The sequence below is a fragment of the Diabrotica undecimpunctata genome, chromosome 4 (genome assembly GCF_040954645.1).
Source record: "Diabrotica undecimpunctata isolate CICGRU chromosome 4, icDiaUnde3, whole genome shotgun sequence".
Taxonomy (NCBI): Eukaryota; Metazoa; Arthropoda; class Insecta; order Coleoptera; family Chrysomelidae; genus Diabrotica; species Diabrotica undecimpunctata.
In genome coordinates, this window is record NC_092806.1 from 18,136,435 (window position 1) to 18,148,762 (window position 12,328).

Below are 12,328 nucleotides of genomic sequence, written 5' to 3' on the forward strand. Positions count from 1 at the left end.
AGTACTGTCTATTCAATCAAATACGTAGATTGTCTACTACAGTGGGATTCCATAATAGGAAAGCTTTGAATATGTTTTTTAACGACTTCTAAATTAGAATCAGTTGTTTTATTATGAGTACATTTTTACCCCTTCTATCATTGCCAACAAATAAACCTCCTCCTCCGTTAAACCTGAAAGCATGTTTAATAACGTCTGTGCATAAACAAAGTGTTTTTATAAAAAAGTCTTTACAGACTCTTATTCTATGATTGTTAAATTCAAGAAAATATCTTTTAGAATCTGCTCGTTGTTTCTTAACACTTCTTGCTTTTGCTCTTCTTCGTTCAGGTACATGGCTTTTAACTTTACTTAATATGAAATCTTTTCGACGGTTAAAATCAGTCGACCAGTAATTTGCACAGATCATGCTTCTCGCATCTTGAGGGAATTTGTCTGTACATCTGAAGCGTTACTGCGATCAATCGATTTGGCTTCAAGTTTTTGACGTTTTTTAATGTTCTTCCATTTGCTGAAGTCACATTTTTTCCAGCGTGAAATTGATTGTATAACGTCTTTCGGCAAAGTATTATTTAGGTTAAGGTTATTCTGAGGTACCTAAAATTAAAATTACTCAGTAAGATAACAAGAAAGACCTTAAATTTATTAAAAAAATGGAAAAAAACTTACTTGCTTCCAATGAGTTGTCTGATTCAGGTACATAATCTTTGTCTTTTTGTCTTTTTAAAATAAATCTATGTCTAAAACTGAAAACACATGGACGCCGACAAGTTCAGACATTTACTGAAGAATAATGCATATCTCTGCAAATTTCTAAATACCTAAATACCTACGCACAATATCGTATTACGCTGAACTAAATACAGTTATCACGAAATATACCGAAATAGTACAGTGAAAGTAACCTAACTTGCACTTGTCTTGTTTTGACAGAACTAGAATATTGTAAATGATAAAATATTATTTTATTTTAACAGACAACTGCACATATCTGTTTTTGGCTTAATAAAAGTGGAGTTGGTTTTTTTGAGACCCTTCTGTTTCCCACATTTAAAATCTGTTTAAACGTGTCTGGTTTCATCAGTACATTCTTTGATAATTATTAAGTACATAGTCGTACTTAACTTAGAATCGACAAAAAGTGATGTTAACTGGTTTTGGCAGTAAGCGGACGATATATATTTTAGCTATTTAATCTCAAGTAGATTTATAATATTAAAAAAAAACTCACCAAAGGCACTGATTCCAGTAGAAATCAGAAGAATACGGACGGTTTTACTTTTCAAAGTGCTGAAGTCGAAGAATGGCACTTTGTCTTCGATCTTATTCTTGTCTTTGATCTTCCTCTTTTGGTTCTTGATATGGAGGATGGCTCTTCGTTGAGGGTGATACAAGGAGGCTGACCGGTAGAAGGTACCCAGAATAAAAGTTACCGAAATTGCGCCTGTCACTACTTGTAGGCCTAGTCTCCATCCCAAGGCTCTAAAAGACAATGACCAAATTAAAATTATGTCTTAAAAAACGTTTCCGTTTTGAATTAGATAGAAGCTGCCATTGATCGGAAACATAAAGAAAAACAAATAATTTATAACCTAAAGAATTATATATTATATATAAAAATTAAAGGTTCAAATGATTCAAATTAAAAATAAAAATACATAAATTCTTCTTCAAGTTTCACTCCTATCGGAGATTGGAAATCATTCTAGCAATTATAATTTTGTTGATTACGCGCCTGAATAGTTCAATTGAACTGAACTGCTTCCAAACCATTCACGGAGATTGCATAGTCCCGAGATTTCACGTCTTCCTACGCTTCTTCTGCCTTTAATTTTGCCCTGCATTATATTCCTTAATAGTTCGTATTTTTCTCCTCTCATGATCTGACCCAAGTATTCCAACTTCCTGATTTTTATGGAATTTAAAACTTGTTCGTTAGTTTTAAGATCCATCCATGATATTTTTAGAATATAACGGTAACACCACATTTTTAAGGCTTCCAGGTTTTTAATGTTGGATTATTTCAGTGTCCAGGCCTCAACCCCATACAAAAGGGTGGAGAATATATAACATCGAAGCATTCTTATCCCGAGCGTTATATTGATATTGCGATTACAAAACAGTTTTCTCATTCTGTTAAAAGTTGACCGTACAATTTCAATGCGGCATCTTATTTCTTTTGTTTGATCAGTATCCTCTGTGATCCATACTCCAAGGTATTAGTACGAAGATATTTGTTCAATTTCTGTATTATATAGTACTAGCTTAACTTTGATGTTTTGTGCTTTTGTAAGTACCGTGAGCTTTTCTTCAAATTTATTTTTAGTCCATAATCGTTGCAATGTATGTTTAGTTGTTGAGTAAGGTGTTGCAGATCTTCTAGTGTTTACGCTATGTATATATATATATATATATATATATATATATATATATATATATATATATATACAGATTGAACGAATTTAAAACGGAACATACAATTTAATATATGTCTGTTTGAACTGCATTTGAAATAGTGGACCAATATAAAACTTGGACAAAAATAAATCCATACCCGGTGATAGACATTGTATAAAATATCTTCAACTATCTGTCTCCTTTTAGGACGCACCATAGTCTTTAGCGCCGCCCAAAGTCAATGTTGCCAATCGCCGCGTTATATCTTCTTCGTATCTTTAAATAAATCGGATATTTGCCTATATTTTTCATTGTATTTACCAATCTACTACAACAGACTAATAACAAAAATAAACTTAATGGTTTGTAGGTATTTGCTTTCTTTCCTGTAAATATTTTATGGTTAACACCTTATTTGAAAAACATCTAGATAAATGAGATTGGCAACACCGCTCAAAATATCCATCTGAATCTGACTGCTTAGATAAAGGAAAGAGGAGCTTGCCTCCTAGTCGGAGACCCCTGTCCGCCACCCCTTATGTATCTACTCTCGCGTCCGCCCTTTGGGATTTCGTCTAGTTATACCAAGATCTTACTCTGGGTAAATTTTCAGCCATATTATCGATCTTTAATTTTTCCGAAAAAAATTACAACTTCATCCCTGTATAGCCACCCCCTGTACCACGAAGGGCGTCCGCCTGTAAGGCAAAGTCTTAACCCAGTTACAATGAATATATTCCAATAGAGAAATGTCATATTACCGATCAGTTCAAAATTTCGGCTCTATCTCTTGGACTATAAGGAAGCGATAGATGGTTTGACAGCATAATAACTGCTTGTTTAGTCTAGTTTTCACAGTCATTCTAGGCAACCTATTTGGGTGGAGTTTTGACTTGTTCTTGAATGAGTTCAGAATCCAGCAGCCCGCTGAAGTATTGGATTTTTATAATAAGGACAACCTTTTGTTGGCCAACCACCTAGAGCGGAGTTGAGCCGAAATACATTGATTTCGTATGTTCCGTTTTAAATTCGTTCAATCTGTATATATATTTAAATATCTTGATATCTAAATATATCTTAAAGACTATAGTTTGTCCACATATTAAAAGTCCTTATATATATATATATATATATATATATATATATATATATATATATATATATATATATACAATAGCACTAAAGGCCTTAGAGGCCCATGGCTTAAAAAGTTTGTTCTTTCTTCATTTTCGCTTTCCTTTATGTACTGAGATCTTCTCTGGCTCGATATGTGATTTTTCTCCATTCCTTCTTGTTATTTATTTTTCTTTTCTGGCCTTCTAGTCCAATTTCTTCCATATCTTTTTCTACCTCCTGATTCCATCTATTTTTTGGCCTTCCTTTTCTCTTTTTTAAAGTTATAGTGTAGTTTAGTACCCTTTTTGGAGTCCTCGTGTTCGGCATCCTTTCTAGGTGACCTCGCCATCTTAGTCTCTGTGCTTTTATGACTCCTATTATGTTAGGTTGAATATATAATTTTTTTAACTCATCATTTGATCTTCTTATCCATAAACCGTTCCTTATTATTCCTCCATATATCTTCCACAGGATTTTCTTTTCCCATATCTCCAGTAAATTTTGTTCATTTTTTGTCATTGTCCATGTCTCACTGCAGTACGTTACTATTGGTTGTATAGTTGTTTTGGATAACTGTATTTTTGCCTTTCTTGATAAAAACTTGCTTTTCAACATTCCACTAAGAGCATGTACACTTCTATTGCCTGCCATTATTCTAGCTTGTATTTCTTCTTTAATGTTAGGTTTACGTGATATTATTGTACCTAGGTATGTAAATCTTTCTAACATTTCGAATTCGTATGATGATCTTTGTTCTATTTCTACTTTAAACTTTTGTCCATCCCTGAACTGATCATATGTCCACTGCATACATTTTGTTTTAGTTTCATTTATGTAAACTCCCATTTTCTTTGCTGCTTGTACTATTCTCTGTACTATCTCCTGCAGCTCTTTTTTTCCTCTTGCCAGCAACACTATATCATCCGCAAATGCCAAAACTTGGTGTCTTTTGTGATATAGGAGTCCTTCTATATTGATTTTCGCTTCTCGCATTATTTTTTCTAGGCATAAATTGAAGAGTAATGATTACAAAGGATCGCCCTGCCTTAATCCTTCGTTTACTATAAATTTGTCCGATACATGATTGTTTACTTTGACTCTGTTTTCTGTATTCTCTAAAGTAAGATGTATCATGTTACGCAACTTTCTGCTAACTCCCAGTTCCTCAAGGGTCTCTTTTAATTCCTTCCTTTTTATTCTATCGTATGCTTGCTGGAAGTCGATGAATAGAGCTATCGTTGGTAAGTTGTGTTCATAGCTTTCTGCTTGTAATTCTCTGATTATGAATACTTGGTCCGTTGTGCTTCTCCCTCGTCTAAATCCGCACTGATATTTGCCTATTATATTTTCAACTTCTTTTTCTAGCTTATCTTTTATGGATTTTGATAGGATTTTATATACGGTATTTAGTAACGCTACTCCTCTGTAATTACTGTATTCTGTTTTGTCTCGTTTTTTGTGTAATGGGCAAATAATGGCTTCCTTCCAATCTTCTGGTATTCGTTCTTTTATCCATATCTCCTGTATGCTCTTGTATATCCAATTATTTAGCAGTTTTCCACCATATTTCATCATCTCTGCTGTTATGTTATCGCTTCCTTTCCTTAAAAATTACAAGACAAAAAACATTACACGAAAAGCAAATATTAAATATTCCAAACCCTGATAAGACTCAGCCTTGTATATGGGTAAGAGGCATGGGTATTTCCAAAAAGCGGTAAGAAATTTGAATGAACAATCCCGAGGTATGTTATCTTTATTTAATAATCAACTATAATTATAAATACATTAGCTATAAATAAGGTGATTATCTGTAGGTGATTAAATGATAGTATTTTTTTGTATTTCTGTGTATCTGGATATTTTCCTGTATAAATAATTAAAGTAAGTCGCATCTCTCGCCACGCATGATATTACCCAGGTATTACAGCTATTTTGAAGATATATTAATTAAATAAGAGCTCTAAGATAAAGAAAAATACAAAATATTTATACTATATTTAGTATTCTTTTAACTAAAAAGAAACATGCCATATTTATTCATAATTAATCGTTATAAACCAAATAGAAAATTGAAACACGCCTTTTATTCCCATAAAATATCGTTTTCAGCAAGTCGCTACCTTTTGGAGCATTAAATCATACTCGCGAGTTTAGCAATTTCTCTAACGTTCTGATTGACACACCAAGAACGTTTCCTTGCGGAACGCTGATAAGATTCAGTGTACCTGCCGCTTAACCGCTTAAGCTGGGAATTATGGATACAGTACAAACAAAAGAGAGATAAGTTAACGTCTTCCATAAACGGTGGAGATTAAATTAGTTTTATGGATTCGGGCTAATTCCATATTAGGAGATCGTAAACTCTCTGAAAAGTCGATTTTGCCGGGGACGACTTGCGTATTTGGGAGTAGGCATAGGTTTAATTACGTTTTATTGCAGGGTGTATCAAGGACTACCGTTAGGATTTTTTTTATTTAGGATATCTTAATTAGAAATTTAATTAAATAATCAAATTAAATAGTAGCTTCTTAATCCTATTTGTCGTAAATTAACCTGAGGCTAGAATTTCGAAAACAATGATGCCCATCATACATGGGGACTACATTTGGATGAGTTTTAATTAGATTAACTATTTTTGTCTGTTTCTGTCTGGTTTTATGTTTTTCTGTTTTTCTGATTATCGGACCTTATAGTTGCTTAGTTTCTATCTAAATTTTTTAATTCTTTTATTGGTGTTAATACTTTTTATATCAGGGTGCTACAATAAACAAAATTAGTACAAATTACAGACTAAAAATGATTTTGTATCTTACACCAATTGAGGTTAGTTGTCATGGTGTTAAAAAATGGAATAAACAACCCATTGGTTCCTACAAATAATAGCGAAAAATTGTTTGTTTTAAAAACGTTTTTGGACAAAACACATTTAAAAAAATAAACTATTAGACAAATATGTAAGTAAAATTATGTTATAAAATCATCACAGAAAATGTAGTCATGTTATAAAAATTCTAGGTTGCACATGTACTTAATCATAAACAAAACAATTGTTTGTGTATTCATAATTATTAACTTAAAACGATAGAACTTTGGATGTTAGTGGATAAGAGTATACCTAACAGGCGCTGGATTTTCTGAATAAGAAGAGGAAAAACGACTTATTTCGTGAAGTAGAAGAGGTATTATATCACATATTTATAATGAACCTCATATTATTGACGATGCATTGCCTTTATTAGTAGATTTGTGGTTATCTAAAGTTAACAGTAATGAGTATTAGTTGCTCAAATTGTTGGTATCTGTCTTTTTATTAATGGTTTCTTTCTCTTGAAAAATGAATGCCATCTCGAGAAACAATCTTTTAGAATAATTACTTTCCGTGGATAGGATTTTTACATCCGGAAAATTTAAAGAGTTAGTTAAAGTGTAATGTTGTGTTAGCATGTGTGGCTAGGAAACATCTATCAGAGTGTAACTTAATGTCACTCTTGTAAAGAGTCAAACGGTTGGAAACTTTTTGGGAGATGTGACATAATATAAGAACCTTCTCAATCTAAACAACTAAGTTTGTATACAACATCACTTTTATTTGAGTTTGGTACTTTGGTTTGGTACAATTTTTACATTTGGTAAGTATTGAGCAAAAATTCTGGTCAATGTGGGAGTAACATCCTTAATAAATGGAAGTGATACAAAAGAAGGAAATAGGAATATTGAATGGGAATCAGAGCTAACTTTCATAGCACTTCTATTTTGGGTAGGGTTCGCTTGTGTCTTATGTATAACAGAGGATGTGTTGAAGATGATTTTGCTGAGTAAGCATTCGGGGTAAAAATTATCTAGGAACAATTGTAAAAGGATGTTGAGATTCTTCTTTCTAAAAACAGGGTCAGCCAGTTTACAAACTCTTGTGGTCATTTGTTTCACTAGATTAACTTTTATGCCTGACTTGTGGTAAGAATGGTAGTTGGGGTATCTCCCAGAGTTACACTTTTTTCTATACCAATCAATTGTAATGATGTTATACAGTTTTCTAGTAAACATTGTATCAAGAAAAGAAACAGATTGGTTTTGATCCCCTTTTTCAAGAGTAAATTGAATGTGGGGGTCACAGCTATTGAAAATGTCTAAGAGCTTAGTCTCTAAACCTAGTGGACAGGACATAATAATGTCAACATACTTTTTAATGAAAGAAACATTAAAAGGAACAACCTGGAGAACAATATCCAACAGATCGTCCCTTACATATGTAGCCAGAATTGGAGAGATACTGGCTCCCATAGGAGTGACAAAAATTTGTTTACAATATTTGTTCTTAAAAGAAAAACAAGTGGAATTAAACAAGAAGTCCATCAATCATCTCAGTAAACATACCATAATCAGTGCTACATATTGCAGAAATTTTATCCCAGTGTTTATAGACCGTAGAACGGCATTAAGTAAACATTGCTGACGAGGGAGACAAAATCCAAACTGGCGAGAACATCATTATGTGGTAACATAGTTCTGTTAATAAACAACTCGACAATTTGGAAATAATCTCTGATGTAGTAATCATTATTCGAATCATAAGCTTCAGTACCAATATTAGTGAGAAAGCCCGCAATATGTTCAGTTGGTGAGCCTATGGAGGAAACTATAGGTCTCATAGTTAAGGTAGGTTTATGAATTTTGGGGGGTTGTAGAATTTAGCAATAACACTTTTATAGGATGTGAGTTTCTTTTTAGTGTTTGAATCAATTTGTTTCTTTTGCCAAAGGCATTTTATTAAGGCATTAGATTTGTTTTAAATATTATTAGTTGGATCACCATTTAGAATAAATCCTGATCATGAATCTCTTGAGAAAGTCATCACCTTTCAACATTACTCCGGTAACATTACCTTTGTCAGATTTAGTTACTACTAACTCAGGGTGGGATTTGAGGAAACTTTTAGTTTCTTCAAAGAGAATCTGGAGGAGAGAAAGGAAAGTTTTACCTTTGAACGAGTTATTAGTGATTATGTTAATCGATCTAGTATCTGCAATATTTCTACAATTAGGATCCGGAATAAGTGATGATATAAAATCAATATATGAAAACAGCGGTATTTCAAAAGTTTTATTTTATAGACCAAGAAGAACAAAAAGAAAACTTACAAAATTTTATGATTTTCAATTAATTGTCAAAATTTAACCATACAAGGAAAAAATTGTAGAAACAGGCAAATTTTAAAAAAATTGAAAAAACAGGAGTTTAAAGTACCTACCTTTCAAATGAGCATTGATAAATTACAATTCATTTAACAGATTCGACGATTCAGCCTCTTAAAAATAGACAGTTATTCAAAAATCGCATTTTTTATCATTTTTAAACTGATAGTACTTTTCCTGAACATCTCTACAGTAGACCGATTTAAATTCACAAGGTCTTATTTTTTTTTGTTAGGCGAACAGTACCAAATGAAAGCGCGCATACACACATCGATCTTTGCGACCGATCAGAGGACCAGTTGCGTTTTTTGGACACTGTTCAACGTAGTGTCGCTACGTAGATTAACAAACGTCATCGAATAAATGTCGTGTAGTGATCGAACTTTTATCGACCATTCAAATTCGACGCGTGTGAGCCTAGCCTTATATAGATCCATAAAGTAGTTTTTTATGTATTTTGTGTCTATTCTTAGATAGATCACAAAGCGCCTTATTGCAAACTTTGTTATAATTTTTATGTTTATTTTTTAATTACAAACAACTACCGCTATTATACACAAATCGTAAATGGATATTTCGGTTAAAAACATAAAACCTGCATTAAAAATAGTCATAAAATAGGTTTTTTTCAAAAAAGTGGGTTGTGTTTATCGCCGATGTCAATAAAAAAATGTTTCCTAAACAGATTTACCTACCACTTTGAATTAATTTTTACATTTCCGCTTATAATTATTATGGTATATTAAACAGTTATAACTAATGTTTTTATACGCCTTTAATTAATTTTAGACAAGATCTGAATGTCGTATTTTATTCATATGCTAATGAGAGGAAACAAAATAAAATACTGCTACAAAATGTCAACCGTAAATTTGAAGAAATAATTAATAAAATTATTTATAAGGAAAGAGGAGCTACTTCTAGTAGGCTTCTTTTATATATTTTAGTCTCTAATAAAATAATCTTTATTTAAGAGATATTAATAATAGTAGGTATACAGATTGTCCTCAAAGACTTTTCCCACTCTTCCCAAAGAAAACCTCAAATTGTGCCATTTTTTGTGGCACTATACGAGAGATTCGTGTACATATATCATAATGCTCATCTCCATGGTGCGATAATTGTAAATAAAAGACTAGAACATCGTTGGCTAGCAAGAATAAAGCTGTTTTATTAAGATTGGGTATTAAATTGTGATAAAAAAGTCCAAAAAAATCAAAGAAAAGTGAAAACTGTATACAGAGTGCAAGAAAATGGACCTGAGGGTCACTCCTGCCCTAAAGGTGTCGAAGATGCCAAAACAGGGTATTAACACAAAATAATACTTATGAAGAAATACCTTCCAGAGAAAGCAGACAAGCCAATCTTTAGAGGAAGACGGTTACGAGGTGACGGTTGCCACATCTCTGTTAATACTTTCAGTTGCACTTGCAGACGAAACGTTAAATTTTAAGTCATTATTATTTCTCTATTGTTCAACCTGATTATAGATGAAATAATAAAAAAAGTAAGAACTAAAAAAGGATACCAAATGGGAGAAAAACAACTTAAAAGAAACTGCTATGCAGACGACGCAATACTACTCTCTCAAAGTGAAGATGATTTACAACGTATGCTGCACCAATTTAATATAACCGCTAGAAAATTTAACATGTTAATTTCCCCAAAAAAGACCAAATGCATGGTTACAACAGTAAATTTACCAAGATGTAAATTGAAGCTGGAAGGTCAGATAATAGAACAAATGATAGAGTTTAAATATATAGGCATCATTATCTAGCTACGTAAAGCTCGAAAAACTGTAGTGGAACATCAAGTGAATAGATCAAACAGTGCCGCAGGTTGCCTAAATGAAACAATATGGAGAAATACAAATATCAGAAAAGAAATGAAAGGCAGAATTTACAAAACGAAATCACTTGGAAAAATTGATGGTAAGATATTATGGGACAGAGCTAGAAGTATAGATATATGACATAGATGCAAGGTGGAGAACAACAAGAACTGGGTAAGAAATAGAAGAGTAGAATGGAACGATCATATAAACCGAATGACAACAAATAGAGTAGTAAAGATGGCAAGAGACGGTTCCCCAATAGGAAGACGATGAGTAGAAAGACCACGAAAACTACAGAACGACAACTTACTAGACGCACATATTGAAACAGAAATGTTAAAAAACAAGTTCCAAACTTGATACAAGAATAGAGCAAACAAGAGCAGCCTTTTTGAAGATGAGGAAATTTCTAAGTAAACAAAGACTCAATCTGCAAATCTGATATCGGATGGTAAAATGTTATATCCACTGTATTCTTCTTTATGGTGTCGAAGCCTGGACTGTTAATGTTAACTTAATAAGAAAACTGGAAGCTTTTGAGATCTAACTTTTTAGGAGAATTTTGAAGATACCACGGACTGATCATATTACGAACGAACAGAGATCAGAGAACTTTTGACCACCATTAAAAGGTAAAAGACAGCATATTTGGGACACATACTTCGAAACGATAAGTACGAGTTGTTGCAGCTGATTATGAAGGGTAAAATCGAAGAAAAAAAGGATCCTGGTAGACACAAATATCCTGGCTGAAAAACATTCGCGACTGGACCGGGTTAAACACACAGACGCTCTTCTAAAGCAGAAGATAGACACGAATTTGCAATGGTTATAGCCAATCTTCATTAGTGGAGAGCGCACTAGAAAAAGAAAAAAGTTGATACTGATGAGCTAGGAATAAAGAAGGACAAAAACCCCAAAAAAATGCAAATAATTGTTAATTTTTCTATATTATAATGGGTTAGTATTATGTTTTCCTGACAGTAGCAGAAAAATAAAAAAAGTGAACGAGACTTTATATGTTCTATAATTTAAAAATTTAATATGTTCCACTTTTTTTTATTTATGGCTACCACTATATAATCTGAGAGTTAGGAAACATAAATCAACGACACTTTTTTCAAAACTTTCCCTTCGGGACGGTCAGCAATTTTTATTTTAAAATCGTTTCTGAGTAGGGGAGATTTTGACGTTAGTCTAAGATAAAGCTACCGTCATTAATAATCCTTGGGGTCTCTTAACTTATTGAACTTTACAAAGTGTTTACTTTTTCGTAGCCTTTGTCACTGCAGAGTTACTTTTCAACAAATGTACAGAGATATACAAGGTGAATGTAAGTAAAGTTTAGAGAAAGCCTAAAAGATTGAGTATTCCTTTTTTATTTTTATTTTCAAAAAAAAACTAGTTGCCTTACACACCTAAATGCTATTAGCGATGTTAGTTCTTCTTCTCTTCTTCTTAGCCTTCCGTCGTCCATGTTTGGACATAGGCCTCTCCCAACTCCTTCCATCGGTCTCTATCCTGAGCAACATATTTCCAATTTGTTCCGGCTATTCTTTTAATGTCATCAACCCATCTCATCTGTGGTCTTCCTCTTGGTCGTTTACTTTCGTAAGGTCTCCAATGTTGTATTGTAGTATTCCAACGTTGGTCTTTTTGTCTAGCAATGTGGTCCGCCAAGCTCCATTTAAGTTGGACAATTTTTGTTGTTATGTTCTCGACTTTTGTTTTGGATCTTACCCAGTTTTTTTATCTGACAGTCGTATACCTAACATTGCTCTTT

The 12,328-nt window shown here is 32.8% G+C and overlaps 1 protein-coding gene across 2 annotated transcripts in view; it reads right to left on the reverse strand.

The window, feature by feature from the left end:
• Positions 1-12,328, reverse strand: part of LOC140439261 (monocarboxylate transporter 12-like) — a 448,050-nt gene that overhangs the window by 18,924 nt on the left and 416,798 nt on the right. For both annotated transcript variants that reach the window (XM_072529064.1, XM_072529063.1), the window contains exon 6: positions 1,232-1,482. In XM_072529064.1, the coding sequence (XP_072385165.1) occupies positions 1,232-1,482 (251 nt within the window). The remainder of the gene's footprint in view (positions 1-1,231; positions 1,483-12,328) is intronic.